This window comes from Poecilia latipinna, unplaced genomic scaffold, assembly GCF_001443285.1.
Source record: "Poecilia latipinna isolate Pla-1442-1.1 unplaced genomic scaffold, P_latipinna-1.0 Scaffold1758, whole genome shotgun sequence".
Classification (NCBI taxonomy): Eukaryota; Metazoa; Chordata; class Actinopteri; order Cyprinodontiformes; family Poeciliidae; genus Poecilia; species Poecilia latipinna.
In genome coordinates, this window is record NW_015114374.1 from 26,304 (window position 1) to 42,912 (window position 16,609).

The following is a 16,609-nucleotide window of genomic DNA, read 5'->3' on the forward strand; positions in this document are numbered from 1 at the left end:
CAATGTTTTCTGAGCATGTCTGAGAAAATTGGATAGGTTTTTTTTTGTACTTTTTACATCATGTTGTCATGACAGTAGACATAGTGCGAGAAATAATGCCTTTTTACATATACAATATTGACAGCTGTATCACTCAAGTGCAATTTAGTTTTTTCTGAGAGAAATAGAGTAACTACCAGAGTCTGGCTGCTCTCATTGCAGCTATGTTTTACAAACGCTGCAGTGCTCAATAAAACAAAACATTCTGCTGGAAAATGACTCAGGAAAAAAAAAACTGTTGGCAAATGTGTACAATATAGAAACAATGCTGATCAAAATTGTGACTACTTAATTCAATTAGGTATAAAATTACAACTTAGTTGAATGCTGCCTTATCTTTAGTTTGCTGAATTCTTATTCTAGTCAGAAGGAGTCTTTTGCTACTATGATGAGCAACATGTAGACCGGGCTTGTCACAGAGAACTTCTTAATTTTTGGCTATAGTGCTGGTCTGATAGGTTTCCAAAATGCTTCTTTGAGGCTTTCCTCTCTTCCTTTGACAAATCACCTTATAAACCCTCACCATGTAAACTCATCTTTGAGTTGAAAATGTGATTATTAGTCCTTTCTTTTTGAAATATCAATGTATTTAGCAATGATATACCTATTTAGATGTATGATGTCATTCCTGGATAGATTGATTTTAAATTATTTTTTAGAAAATTGTGATTTTTTTTTTCTCCAAGGCACTACTTGGGTTTCCATAGTCCAGAGAGATGTCAGCCCACCAAAGAGCCTCTCATCTTATTTGACAAGCATGTTTTAGAGCTTCTATTGATTTCCATTGACTTTGTCAAGTAAACTCACAGGAGGAATGATTGAAATAAAAGCTAGTCATTTCTAACTTTTTAGGGAACAAATGTCAGGGGGAAAAAAAATCTGAAATTGGATTTTGTATAAAAAAAAAAAAGGGAATTTTATTTTTAAGCCATGTCGCCCAGTCGATCTGCATGTTGAACAAGCTAACTTTTTTCAACATAAGTATTTATTTATTTATTTTTTATTTGTAACAAACTTTAGTAGGAGCCTTGCTGCCAGAGCACGCTGCCTCAGTGCAATCAGTAGTATCTGTGCTTCTCACACAAAGGAGCTTATTGTGTCACTGTGCCTCGGTATTAATGAAGCTGCGCTCCTCTAAGCACCTCCTCCTCTCGCAGACTCCTCCCCTGCGCCCACCTTCCTCATGAATATCCCAGCGGTCTCCTTCAATATTCATAACCTTGTGTCAATGTGGTAATGTGCGCCGAGACTGAGAGGGGAAAAAGAAGGAGGGGTGGGGGGAGAAACATGGGGGGAGTGTCTGCGTGAACAGGAGTCACAACTCCGGTGTGCGATCGTCTGAGTCTGAGGGTGAAACGAGGAGAACGAGCAGACGTAGCTGCTGCTACCTGTGCCGTCCGCTGAAAGCCGCGCGGTGACGCTCGCCACATCTGAGCCCCTCTCCTGTTGGACTCAGCCGGAGCTCTCTGCCGCTCTGAGCTGCCGCTGGCTCTGGAGTGTGCGAGCCTGTGAATGGGATGCCGCGAAGATGTGCTTGCTGAGGGGTGACTGATGAGAACCGGCGCTCCGGTGTGGATGGTGACCCCCCTGTGTCCGTGCCACCGCTACTCGGGGAGATTTGGGCGCCTGGCGTTTCCACGACGACTATAATGGGCTGCAATCTGTGCACTTTACAGAAGCGAGAGGAACACTACAAGCTGCTGTACGAGATTGCACAGGTGAGTGCTGGCATGGCAGACCCTGGCATTGATTCTGCATGTGGGTTTATGTAATTCCTGGTGCATGCTGAGACGAGAGCACTTCTGCTCTGCAGCCCTGGTGTTGGTGTTTCAGGTAAATAAATAAAAAAAAATGCAGGTAAAGATTGGGAAGAGGGATTAATGTAGAAAATGAAAGTGATGTGGTATAATGGAGATGTGGTTCTTACTCAACAGCAGAGTGTGTTTTGAGTAATGAGTAGTTGCTTAGAGAGCAGCTGTAGTGTGCAGCCCATTCATCCTGCCAGATGAGCTGTGCTGAGAGAGCAACTTTTTTTTTTTTTTTTACAGAATAGTGTTGGTAGCTGGGTGCTACTATTTTGGGTTGATGGATTTGTCTTAGAGATTGTTCATGATACAGTGAGATAGCATGTCTTTTCCAAAGATATTTCTCACTCCTAACAGACTTTCTTTTTTTGGTTTCTTTGAAAACCAGTTAAATTAAATTCAACTCAGAATTTGATGTTGTAGTACATTTTGTGATTAAAGTTTCTTCAAAATGTTTGTGGCAGAGTCCTACAAACACCGAAGGATCCTGACTTCGTCGAGGAGAAGCAGTGCAGTCTGCTCTATCCCCGTTTGTTCGCTGTTGCTTCTCCAGTCTGCTGTCCATCTATTTATGCTCATCTACCACCTCTGCTTCATTTCCCATGATGGAAATTGTCTATGATGTGTTCCCTCTTATCCTAAAATACACAGTCACATAAAGGCCACCTGGTCAAACACAAAACCCTTCAATCTTGACAGACAAAAATGATCTCGTACGAAAACAAATCCATTCCCTCCCTTTTTTACTTGTTCAGTATCCAATACCAAGGATGCAGAGGGTGCCGTTTCACTGACGGAAGCAGCGGCAAGTAGCTAAACAAATATTCATGCCACCACCTCCAGTGTCTCCACAAGCCCTCTGTCTATGACAGGCTAATAACTGTGAGACTGTGGGTCTCTTGCAAGTGGAGTAGCCCTCATCCCCCTCCCCTCTGGTAGTGACTGCCTTCACGCCGCTGTGATCACAGCCTCATTAGCCGTTTTATGCAACCATCCTGGGCATTAATTAGACGTGAAACGTCTCTCTTTACCCTTGTGAAGTGACGGGGTGAGATGACGCGGGGGAGGTAAACCCGTTAGCTTTAACCGGCGCCCGTACCTTTTAGCTCGTGTGCAACTTGAGACGCTACCATGCGCATTGTCAAGTTGATTCTGTCCTGCATTAATGACTGAGGGGGGAAGAAAGAAAAGAAAAAAAAAAAAAACACCTGTCAGGTACGATGCAGTGAGTAGGTAGTGACTGCAGCTGCTGCTTTCCATCTAAAGCCGCATAAAAATAGTGACTTTTTGATGCTTTTCTGGGTTTTTGTCCTTTTCTTTGCTTGACTAGTTAAGAGATGGTCTCAACGTGTTTTGCTCACGCTTCAGAGGAGCGAATCGGTATTTGCATAGCGGGGCCGGTCTCTTGGGCACGGTCGACTCTTGACGAGAGCTCTCTGGCTCGTCTGTCCACCCACTATTTTACTGAGCTTGTTCAGGCACGAGCTGCAACATCAGCACCTACTTTTTGATCACCACTGTGGGAGGCAAGGCAGGGAAGGTTATAGAGTGTGGAGGATAAAGACAAGGATGGGAATAGCAGGCCATTAAACATGCAGAGTCTATGGGAAATTAAGACAGGCAGAAGGAACAAGTGAAATATCATCCGCACGGGGAAGGTATGAAGATTAAAAATGGAAGATGTAACACGGTGCATCTTGTGAAATAAACAGCTCCTCTTGCAGCCTTGCACTTGTACATCTGTGCGCATGCCAGTGGATGTCCTCTGAGACGAGAAAACAAGCAGTGCATTCTTGGCAACAACACAACAAGTTCAGGAAAACGTTATAAACAATAGGTAAAAAAAAAGAAAAGAAAAAAACGGAGAAAGATACAGAGGTAGACTCGGCGCAGAGACTTCTGGTGTAGCGGCGCAGCTGTGCAAGTGTGTCACCGCATCGGTTTTGTCTGGAAATGTCTGTTTTGACAATTGGAAGCTGTTCTCGCTGCTCTGCCAATTTATGCTTCTTTCTTTCAAATCATCTGTCCAGAGTGCTTGGCTTTCTCCCTCACTGTATATGTTCTGGTATTGTCCCTCATTTCAACAGGTACAGTGACACTCATCCGCATGTACACACACACACACGTACACTTTACTGGCATTATGCAAAGTTGGCGAATGCATGCATGCAAATGAGCTAAAGGCAGTTTGCCTTTGCCTCTGACTGACCAGTCTCATGGCAGCTTAGTTTGAGCTTAGTGTGAGCAGTACTTCTTCCCTCCACGTGTAGAAACTGTTTTGACACTCTCTTCCTCGGCCTGACCCCAAAAAACTGTCTGAGATTTATTACCAGCCAGCTCTCTCCCTCTGCGTCTTTGCGTTCTCTCTGTTCATGCAGGTGTTCTGCATGAAAATGTGGTCACCGTTTCTAGCTTGGCTTGCAGAGCTATCTCAAGGAGCTGACTTTTTTTTTTTTTTTAAAGAAAATTTATTGACTCTGCTTTCTTCCCTGATCAAGAAGAAAGAGAAACCTTGTGACAGCCCTTCTCTCACTGCCACCTACGACTGATTAACACTTGTCCGTCTTTCTGATGGCGCACTCTTCCTCGTTCTGTCTCTGTTTGATTCCTCTGATTGCTCCTCTTGATTGATTGCATTACATTCAACCTTTGCTCAAGCTGTTCCCAGCTGGATTCCACTCCAGGTAATCTTCCGAAAGTTTCCGTCTCATCTATAGCCAGGGAGACGAAAAACTTTTTTCATTCACTTGTTTCAGAGATCCTGTGGTACGAGATCTTGTAGTCACAATGTTTTCTGGTCAATCTAAACGCCTGCATTATACTGCGCCGTCTTGTTGCTATTTGCATTCGTCATTATCTGATAAAGTTGGCAAACGGCATCATTATGGCCTCAGAATATTATATGTCACTTAAGCTTGACACCTGTTGAGTTTTTGCTTGTAACTCTCACTGTAAGAAAACTCTTCTTGACCATCTCTGTGTGCCATCCATCCACCTACAAGGAACGTCAAGAAGAGTTTGTAAAAATGGAAATTAAAGAAAGGAAAAAAAGACACCTTCATCAAAGTAGAAGTTTACCTCCACTGAACACGCTGCATTTTGGTGGAAAAATTAATTCTGCATTTTTCCACCAACAACTTTTAATTTTAAGGTTATTTAGGTCTGAGACATTTACCCGAAAATGTAAAAAGACTATTTTGAAAGCAAATATTGAAAAAAAAAAAAAAATGATTTGAGAGTTTTTTTTTTATTTGTTTTGTTTTTATTTTTTATTTTTGTCGTTTTATTATCGTGAGCATTAAAGAAGTAGATAAAAACTACAATAAAGTCAAACCTAGACTGGACATTTATTTAAAACAATCTTGGAAAGACACTGTGTTATTTGTTGAAATGTTACTTTAGTCGAGAAAAAAAATATGTACTTTCTGTACCATCTCATACACAAAATGCATTGTTGCATCGCGCTGCCCTTCCAGGCAACCGAACACATGCAGTTTCTGCCGCTCAGGACCCAAAAAACTAAACCACAGACAGCTTCCTCTCTGTTCTAACAGGACTCTATGACTTCAATGTCCACGGGCTTTTTCCTGTGAACCACTAAAACTCAGTGAAGTGTGGCTCTTTGGAGCCTAATTAGCAGGATGGCAGATGTTGAGGAGTGGCAGTTTAGCATAGATCAGAGCGAGAGTGAGATTTCTGTTGTATGCAAATGCATTAATAGTCTGCATTGTCTTTCTTGCTACAGTTTTCCTGTAGAGTTAAAGGTCACAGGGGAGCCGCCACGACTGTTGAACCCGACATTTGAACCACCGCTGTGTCACATTAGCAAGCAGCAGCACTTTATGTTTGTTGGGTAATGAATTTCCCCCACCTCGCTCTTCAGAGGACAGACGGTGCCGTATTTCATTATCTCGTTTTATACTTTTCCCCCTGAATCTTTTAGTTTTTTATTAGTGGAAGTTTGTGAAAGCAGCAGGGCCAGTTTGGTAAGTTTATTAGGCACAAGAAGAATCACTTTCCACTGCATTTGAGAAATAAATGGAAAGCAGCTTCTCGGCTCAATGAGGCACAGCGGTCCCTGATAACTTGCTGATGCATATGAATGAGAATGAGGCACCAACACACACATGCGCACACACACACACATGCGCACACACACACACGCACACACAGTCTCACTCCATGCACAAATCTCTCTCCTGGAAACCAAAACTTATTCTTGGTGAATATTTTAATATAAAACCAGAAAACAGGGTTAAAGAATCTCCAACTGTGACAGTCCTCAGAGTCAACTGAATTGTAATTTAGTGTTGGAGTACATTGACGCCATGTTGAGTCGTGTGACGGGTTTGGCAGGACCGGGCAGGTGGACATGAAATAAAGCAGATCTGGGTTCTTTTTTTTTTTATTTTTATTTTTATTTTTTTCTTCCCTGAGGTGAAAGGCAATTCCCCAGAGCGTGGCCTAGGATTGGGAAGGAGACTGTGTTTTGTGCTCTAGCAGCAGATGTGAAACCTGTGGACCGGAGACGTTCTAAGAAGGACACAGCTGACTTGAGGCTGCTGCTGCTTCTGCAGCACCACCGACCATGTGTGTAATGGGTGTTCACTAAACAAAAGGTTGAAGAACTATCAGAACAACCAGACTCTCGAAGGAAAAACGCTTGGCAAGCCTTAGCAAGAAGCTTGGTTCGCCATGTACAGAGGCTGCAGCATTTGAGCCGTCAATCAAAAGTGGATCATTTGTAGAAGAAAACGGAGCCTGAAAGGATAAGAAGCTGCAGCGTGTAACTTTTGTATACAATATGTTTTTTTTTTTTGTTTTTTTTTCCAATATTTGTTAAAACCGTCATGATCTATGTCCCGGCATTGTCAATCATCCTCGGGTATGCGCTGCTCAACTTACAGTTACAGTAAAACGGTTTATCCATTGTCATCTGTGGTTATGTTAGTCTGAGCATTAACACCATGCTCCAGTTTGGTAGGCAGGTGTAGCCTCGCAGAGAGCACAGATTATCTCGTGTTATCGCGTCACAGCATGGTGACATTCAGGTAACCCTGATGCAGTTCACTTACAGTAGGAGTGCAACTGGCCTCTCCAGTGAGCCAAAGTAAGGTACTGAAACATAGAGAGGCAGTAATTTATGTGTGTTATTTATGGTCATCTATGTTAATCTCAGAGCTTTGAAATTTTGCTACTGGTTAGCTTCTTAGGAATGCTACGCAAACAACCAGTGGTTGTCACAGTTGTTTAGTCCACTTTTAAAACTGCATTGGGAAAAGTAAACTAAGCTAGATAAGTTGTTGTTTTTTTCATTACACTGGACTATCCTGGTATGAAAGCACCCTAAAACTGGCTTTACTAAAACTTTAATTATTTGTATGTCTATTTTATATGTATAAAGGAGCAATCACTGTAAAATGGGGTTTCCACATGCTAAATTGCATTTAGCATGCTGTTAGCTTTTAGGAATGCTAGCTTTACTGAGACGGATTCATTTGTGTGAAGTTTCCAAAATGCTGCCAGCATTTCCAAATCCAGCCTGTTCAGTTTCAAAGCTCACAGAGACGAAACGGATCTGCTTTGGATTATTCCGTTCCACCTTCCTGTTACAAACTTTAAGTTCTCTCTCTTAAAGGAGGAGCATTCACTGATTGGGGGGAAAAAAAAAAAAATATATATATATATATATTTTTGAGTTTTCTTTGACCAGTCATCAGTCAAGGCCAATCAATTTGAAAATCTGATAATTTACAGTCCATTTCTCGCTACATCTCCGGTTGTTTCTATGACCCACTCGTATGCCATTCTCCTTTGATGGCTTTGACGGTAGGTTAAGGCTGTTGAACATTGCACTCATGCCTCCCCTCCATACAACATCTTCAGCAATATCTCCAGACAGTTGGTTGCAAATGTTCTCATCCATCTTCTTGTCCCATTATTTCTTTCTTTTGAACGATGCCCCTCAACCATTAAAATTGATGGCAGCGGAGAGCGGGAAGGGGTTAGTGAGAGAAAGGGAGAAAAGGTGCCGTTTGATTGATCTCCTGTCCACCCCGCAAAGATTAGCCTCAGATATAATTTCGGCACCACTTTTCCAATTTCAAAACAATGAAAAGGTCCAAGGAGATGGACAGATACAGGTACACTAATCATTTTTATGTCTTGGTAATGGAATACTTACACTTTTAAGTCAGCCGTGTTCCCACCACATCCCTGTGCTTATTCTGCTCTTTCTGCACCATTGTTTGATTTTAAGCACAAATGGTTGTCGGCCGTCGCTGCCGCTGTCTGTGTCAGGTTTCCCAGAGGCTAAAATTTATGTCTGAATAAGCTGAGATGTTCTTCTTGTGCTTTGGCAGCTCGCAATGTAGCGTTATTTACCTCCTAGCAACAAAGCTTTTTATTTATTTTTTTTTTCTTTTTAGCATGTAATGCTATTTCCCATGCACTGTTGCATGCCTATTGCCTCACACTGACTTGGTAATTGGAGATTTTCTAGTCAAATATTCTGTGAATCATGCACTCAGTCACATTTTGGTTGATCAGATTTGAATGCCTCATTTTATTGTTGTTTTTTTTCCCAACGCATTGTTGTACAGGGAGAGACGACGAAGAGGAGGAGATTAAAAAGGTAATTAAAGTCCAGGTCACGTGATTTGGCCCCACAGATGCAGACAAAGCCACATGTGCCACAAGCCGTCATAAAGTCAATGGCTTTTATCACTGACTGGTATATCTCACTACGAAGGAGCAGAAGGGATTTAAGAGGGAGCTGATGTACTGACCTTTCTCTTTTCCGTGCGTTTCTTATCTCAATAAGAACCGAGCTGCCCTTTTCAGCCTCATATCAAGCCTCCAGACCTCCTTGTTGTTTTCTTACTGCTCTCCAACCCAGCACAAACGGGGGTTTTGACGATCAGTTTTACCCTCCTGTCTGAGCTTACTTTACTTTTTTGTTTTTTACCTTCTTCTTTCCTCAAAGTTGTTCCCTACACGGAGCCACACAGGCAAAGCAAAACCCAATTTTCTTAAGGGAAGTAAAGCTGTTTATCAGGGAATGCGTTGCCTCTGCCTCACTGTCAGGTGTCAGATAGCTGCTTCTGGTTGCTTATTATTCAGTGGCGTTTCCACAAGACTGCAATCTACACGTTGCGAAAACAAGAAATGAGTTCCTGATGCACTCTAAAAAAACAAAAAGAAAACAATGTGGGTTGATTTATTCACATGGGTCTGGGTCAAATACAGAGCGATCCAGATCGAAGGAGTTGTGTTGTGGGTTTGACCAGCTTGTGTCAAACCCTCATCAGACCAGACAGTGTTTTTCCAGTCCATTATCGTCCAGTTTTTGTGCCACATTCCTGTTCCGAGCTGATCAAAGTGGCACCAGGTGCTGTTCACTGTAGCTGTCATCCACACTCTACCAGGTCTGATGCATTATGTCTTCAGAGATGGTTTTCTGTTGCCTTTGACACCAACAATCCTGCCACACTCGAGGTCCCCTCCGCCCAAATTCTGATTCTAACAAATCCACCCAGTTATCAATTACCTGAGCTGCCATTTTGTTAACGAGCAGGTGGACAGGTGTAAATGGACCCTGGCTCAGTTTTGGGTAGATGCAGATGACATGAGAGTGTCCTTGGTGGGTAATGCTCTTCTTCTTAGAGCGGTTTTTGCTCTTTAATTCTCACCAAGATCAGAGGCTGTCGACTTCAATCAGACTGTGAGAGCATCAGAAAATAAATCAGAATGAAATACATGCCTGAACCCCCCTAAAGGACCCCCCCAAAAAAGTCACTTTAATGAATGAAAGCCAAAGGGAGAGGACTCTGGACGTGACTCTGGCTCGGAAGAAATCAAATAAATAAATTCTTTCCACCCGTTGTTCTTTGTGTGAATGTTTCTGAGAGAGAAGGCAAAAGGACAAAAGAGGCATAATTTCCCTCCCCTGTTTCTATTATTATTATTATTATTATTATTGTCATCCATGACTTGATAACTTGGAACATGAAATTATGCATTTCAAAGTAGCTTTTTTCCCCCTCTTTTCTGCACAGTGCGGTTAAATATGTGCAAACATGATTGGATGTGTTCGTGTGCACAGTGTTGGTTTACATATATGCCAGATTAAGTATGTGTGTGTGTGTGTGTGTGCAATTGTTTCTGCTCAAAACTTTGGATTGCTAAATGATGGTCTCAACTTGTGTGTGTGTGTGTGTGTGTGTGTGTGTGTGTTTATCATCTGCAGAGTGTGAACAGGCCTGACAGTTTCTACTTCTCACTACAAACAGAGGAGAAAACAAAGAGCTGTGGGTTACACACGGGGAGCTCCACATCTGCATCCAGGGTGCCACTTAGCTGATTATCTGTGTTTAAGCAGACAGAAGAGTCCTCATTAATTCTAGCAAATTCACATGTATGCAGTTTCCTGCCTTTTCCCAATTAGGGAGCATTGTGTGGTAGGATGGAAGCAAAGGTCCAATAACGAAGTGCAGCTGAGAAGGAGAAATAAGTCTTGAGGTTTCCTTTTGCTAAAGTCACAATTTAGAAATCTGTTATTGTATGCAAAACCGTTTCACAGTGAAATATTTGCATGTGTGCGCACAAGTCTCTGCATGTGTTTGTTTCAATACACAGGCCCGACTTTATATCTCTCATTTACGATAATTGGGATTTAAGCCTCTACACGGATGCTGCTGTCGGCATCTGAAATCCTCCGGAGCTGTGCTGGTGACGTACCACTAACTTGTATAACCCACTGCTGTGCGTTCACTCCAGCTGAACACACACGAGTCTGAAAACTGAGAGCAGCAAGTAGCCTATTGCTGCGTAATCGAAAACCAATGGCATTCCCAGCCGAGACTGAAATCCGTCTCGCTTTCTGTTGGTCGTAAAAAGACTTTCCTGTTCAATCTTTGAGTTGAACACGTTCATGTTTGAGTAAATCTCAAGGTTGAAATGACTAACAGAGGTATATAAGCAAAATGCCAAAAGGAAAACTTTAGTTGCTGTTCATTAACCGCTACAGCTGAGCCATTCTTCTAGTAAAATCTAGTAGCCACTTCGATCGTTCAGGCCTGTGTCCAGCGAACAGATGTCAGGATGTAGCAGCTGCTGCAGGCTTGTTTTTATTGTGACAATGAGCTGAACTCTCTGAGGTGCAGGCAGCGGTGACTGAGAAAATAGCCTGGAAACGGTCAGTCTGGGCTCATCACAGCTGGTCCTTTGTCAGCCTTACACCCTTCTGTTGTCATCCTGTTGACTATTTTTTTTTTCCCATCCTGAAAGCAGGTGAGTTGATCGTTGTTGAAGTGCAGCACGTTTTGATGGACAGACGCAATGTAGGCATAACTAAAACAAGATTTAATTTACTAATCAATCTGTTATTTTCCAAATCTTGATGAAAACTAGCAGCAATCTTTACTTTCTCCCTAACTTATTCCACACTGATAGGTGGATGTTGCCCAGCTACTCCAAACTGTAACATTTTACTCGAAGCTTATTCATAATTTTTGATTCGAGATGCTGCCTCTGTTTAAGGGTGTCGGCGTAAAAAGTTCTTCTCGACGAGAAATGATATTGTATGTCATTATCATGTTTTGATTTTATACACTGATCCTCCAGACAAATGGTTGGGGGAGTGAAGTAGCTCAGTTCTTGTCATGACAAAGGTGGGCAGGACAATAGGCGTGTCCACGCGGCAGGCTTTAAAACTCAGTCTTGACCGAGGTTTAGCTTCGTTTGCTTTACATGGCAACACTAAACTAATCTTCACTTTGGAAAGTAACTCGTTTCCAGATGTTGATTAGTGAAAACCTCCACATTTAGGGGGTACCGCGTCACCGTTTTAGAAGAGACCACCAAGTCGCCTTGTATCCGTTGCAGTTGGCATGCAGCGCCACTACATGGCGCTGTGATTTCAGCTCGTCATCGAAATGCTCATGCGATTTGAACCCCTCTTTTTTTTTTTCTTTTTTACTGCCAAATGAGATGTAGCCTGACAGTGTACACATCATTTCTCTTATCTGTAATCTACAGTAGACAAACTGTCCAGACTAGTCGCCCTCCTGCCAAAATCCCCAATCATGAGTATCAGCTGCAACATCTCAGGTGACATTTGAAGAAATGGAATGGCATAAGGGTGATTTAAAAAAAAATAAAATAAATGTAACAAAGCTCTGAATGGCACAAACTTTCACTTACTGCACTGTTTTTACTTTGGTTGCCTGCTTCCTTGACTCCCCCCTCTCCCTACGCATATATTTTTGTTTTTATACCTCTTCCAGAATACTGAGAGTCAGAAGATGTGAGATGACTGTAGACGGCCGTCGTGTGAGGGGATGGCGTCTGCTGGCACCCGTCGGATAATCATTCAGCGCACGCGTGTTGGAGGGGGGAGTGAAGGGCATCAGGGGTGTCATAGTGACAAAAAGCCCACTTCCCCGCCCGGGAGGAGGCAGCCATGCTGGGTGTCACTCCACAGGTCAGCAGGCATCCCCTCGCAACTCCCATGATAAGCCCAGCCTGACAGCCGTTTGATGGGAAGGGCACCCAACTCTCACACCTCCCTGCTCCGAGGCTCACATGGCCGGGCTCTGGGGAGGAAAGTGATAAGAAGCTCTTGGAATGCATTTAAAGAACCCGAAACATGAGGATTCAGTTCCAGCCGGTATTAACATCCCAGCAGTCAACAATAAAAAAACAAAAAAAACAATCCCCTTCTCTATTATTTTATGTATAGAAAATCTAAAATCTATTTTAATCTTTTTTAATTTTTAATCTTGGGGTTACATGTCCAGACTTAAATTGCGTTTGGGGGTCGACAGTGTTGCGCCATCCTGAAGCTTTATTATTACGTCCACTGACACACTGTCGCAGATAAAAAGCTTTCAGTTTTAATGAGCTGCATTTGGAAAGCCTCACCGATGCTTTAAGGAAAAAAAAACAACGAAAGATCAATGCAGCATCAATGTAGGGTGAGCTTTAGCTGACACTGTGGCGTAAATGTAATTTAACTGAACTGAAATAGATTGCTAGATTGATTTAAAAATCCAGTCGTATTATCAAAGTAACGGCAGCAAAAGATTTTTTGAGAGTAATCGATGAAAAAGAGAGCTTATTATTGCGAAAAGATACAAAGAAATCCTCTCTAATATAACGATCACATGCATAAATATAAGAATTTCAGAGAATAAACATTTTTTTCTTTTTCTTTTTTTTTTTTACCAGCACAACACATTGTTGTGAAACAGCTTCTCACAGAAGTTCACAGTCAGAAGAAGATGCAATCTTTGGAATCTTGGAACGGTGACCGTGTTTTCTCCCTCGCAGGGCTGCAGTCAACCCGGCACCTCCTACACAGTCCAGATCTTCTCGCACGCCGCCTTGCTTCCTCAGAGTCTCAACACCATGAGGCAGACTGGCAGAGGGGGGGGGGGAGCTGCCGAGCGCAGTGCCCTATATTTTGTTTCGTTCTCGTGCAGAAACATAATGTTGCACTCAGGGATGGAGTCATTCGACGCTGTAGGTGTTTTGACCTCACCTTTGTAATCCTAGGATTTCGCGGGGGCAACACATGCTCACGGCTTTTAGATGTATTCTAAGAATGGTGCCATATGTTTGCAATGCTTGCAACGGGCAGGTCATTTGGAGACGTGTGCCAACAACATTCGTCACCTGCCAAAATGGTTTCCTTTCAGGTCGTGCACATGGTGGTGGCCTTGTATTTAATACTACTACAAATTACAAGGAATGGTGAGAAAGAAACCGAAGACAGATTTATTAAATCACACCCTGATGCACTAAAGGAAGACAGAATTAAAAGAGGTTACGAGGTTTCAGGTTGGAGCATCATTTCAGAGGTTTAAGGAAAAGGAGTATCCCACAATGCTTAGAAATTGAGGAGAGACTTCTAACATGATGCTTTAGCTAACAGGAAGAGACTGGTTCTGTTTGAGAACGGTAGCGGCGTGTTGCACTTATGGGTTCTGATAACTTCATGCAGATTAGTATGGATGATCAGAAAGGAGCAAATCATAAAAACCCCCTCAATGCTGCCACAACTCCGTTTTTACCTCGGAGTGAGTGACGGTTAGTTTGATTTCTCAGTTAGCTTAATTGCTAATCAGGTGATGTTCTGGGGTGTGGAGGTGAAGAAAAGCAGAACTGAAAGACAAATCTCGGATTAACGAAGGCATGTTCCAGCATCTGAGCTCTCAGATGAGACCAGCGTGATGGGAGATTTTCCCAGACAGGGAGCCTCGTCTTCAAGCACAGAGAAAGAAAGGCGGATTATGTAGGAATCACGGTTTATTTGCTCTGAAAGGCACAGCTGACAAATGAAGTATTAAGTAATACTGGGTTTTGACACATTTTCATTAAATACCTTTTTCTTAAGTATAATTTCTAGATTTTCCGCCTGCAGTTAGGAGCTTTAAAACTTGAATAGTAGCCGCTTCCTTATAGGTTCAGCAAATAATGAGATGGCAGAATTCAAAATAGCTTTTTTTAGAGTTTGATAAAGTAATTTCACTGCTTTTGTGACTTGTGGAATAACCAACTTTCTTTCTTTCATTATTTATTTTGTTCTGAACATTTGAGATTTCAACAAAATAAAAACACGAGAAAAAAAAATGGTGTAAATAATCTGTAAACCAAAACAGGCGTTCAAAAATAAAATGGGAAGAAGCAGTGGCTTATCCAGTCACATCCATAAGTTTACATACAAATTCTTATTCACTCATTAACACACATATACATATATGTGTGTGTGTGTCTGTATGTACACTTACACATCCATCAATGAAGCTGCAGATACAAATTTACTCTCATATCAACAAAATATCAGCTTAAATAAAATAACAGTTCAAATAACTTTACCATAATTTTAACTCATTTTATACCCATTAATGCTCAACAGGTAAGATGAAGGTGAAAGTGTGCAGTTTAACTTACTTATAGGAAACACGCTTCCTTAACGTGTGCTAAAACTTCTCGCTAGTGATTTGAGACTTTTGCTGCACCTGCAGGGTTTTGTCTAGTTACAAAAACACAACACAAAAACACTGAAGTTTTGATCTGAGTCACTTAATGAAGTTAGTTTATGTAGAGACAAATAAATGTTAATTTGGACATTGAAACCTTGAATTTTAAATTTTTACCTAGAAATGGAAACCTGTGTGAAAGTGCAGGAAAAGGGACATTTTACTCCTCCAACATGACTCATTGTGAAGAACTGCATCAATGCATCTACAAATATACGTTCTATGATTCATAAAAACATGTAGATTTTCACAATTTTTTTTGGTTCTAGTGCCCTTTATTTGACAGGAAGGTGGGTAATGAGAGAAGGGGGAAGACATGCACCAAAGGTAGCCAAGGTCGGGAATCGAACCTGCGACAGCCGCGTCGAGGACTAAGGCCTCCATATGTGGGTTGTGCTTAACCCCTACGCCACCACAGCACACTGACAATTTTTATGATTGTTTTTCCAATTTAACTCGTTCATTTGGTCGTCCTCCGGGTTGAGGTTCATGCACCAGAGACCCAGTTCAGGACGGATTGGCTTCAGACAGTAAAATGTCAGAGAGGGCACCGAGCGCCGGTCCATTAGTGTCACCGGCACATCGCTAACTCAGTGTCAGTGGTCCATGTCAGTTTCTCCACACCGCTTGTCAAATGTAAACTTGGAGTGACTGCTGTCATCGAGCAGACATGCTCAGGTATATGGAAGACCGCAGTGAAATCCCACAGCTTGATTTGAGAACTGCTTTACCTTCACCGACATGAAATTGCCTCCGTTTGATGGTAAGAGCTGTTTAACAAGATGAATTAGATTTTCGTGGTTTTCCTCAAAGGCTGGGCTTAAAGCTGAAGGAGCCCGAGGGAGTAGCTTACTTGTAATCAATGAAGGATTGTCTGTTTTTAGACACTGAGATCATTATAGGCTGTTTGTGAATGAATCAATAGCAGAGGACAGACGACTTCTCTTTACCTGAGGAGTGTTATTCATTCGGGGCTTGAAATGAATTAGGAAGTTACGCATGTGTGTGTTTTTTTTTTAAGTTGTGTGATCAGGTTAGTGCCTTTTTACTGCTGTAACAGAGGTTTCTGGCTCAGCACTGAATTAGCCTAGGGAGAGAGGAAATCTCAAGACGGAGTCGGAAACTATCATGACTGCTCAGAAAAAAATCTATGCTCTCATGCACAAAAAATGAATCTGGCAGCTCTACAGTTGAGGAAGTTCGGTTTCCTCTCCGTGTTATGTTTGACAAGTCTGCACCTTTACTCCCCCCCACACATATCCTCTCTAATGGCCCCAGGTGAATCTGCGATTTATAGGAACTCCAATTTCAGAAAATGGTTTTCCTAGGAGAAGGCCTGCAACTGTGGCGGGGAACTTTGTGTCAATGTAGCTGAATATTTGTGCCGAATTTTATTCCTGCTTTTTCTCTCTTGTCTTTGCGACTAGAATCAGAACAAACCAGTATAATTTATGCAAGTTTGTTGCTCCAATACCTTGTATGTTCCTATGTTGTAGTCACGTTTGACGTTAACTTTAGTTTTAAAACAGTGCTACTGTAGAATAAGTGATTTTTAGCATTTGTTTTGTTTCCACACCATCACCATTTCTGTTTTTGTTTTTGTTTTTTGTTTTGTTTTTTACTAGAACTATTCCAGACCTAAAGGTTTGGAAAAAGTTCTGGGCTTTCCTGTAAGAATGAGAAAACAAACAACAACTTCTTTCTGCCAGCTGACCAACAGTG

The 16,609-nt window shown here is 42.0% G+C and overlaps 1 protein-coding gene across 2 annotated transcripts in view; it reads left to right on the plus strand.

Moving 5' to 3' along the window:
• The first annotated feature begins 1,308 nt into the window (after positions 1–1,308).
• Positions 1,309–16,609, plus strand: part of LOC106965065 (PDZ domain-containing RING finger protein 4-like) — a 67,060-nt gene continuing 51,759 nt past the window's right edge. For both annotated transcript variants that reach the window (XR_001428544.1, XM_015060957.1), the window contains exon 1: positions 1,309–1,757. Coding sequence is in view for 1 of the 2 variants with exons in the window: in XM_015060957.1 (XP_014916443.1) it covers positions 1,689–1,757 (69 nt within the window). In the remaining variant the exon portion in view is untranslated. The remainder of the gene's footprint in view (positions 1,758–16,609) is intronic.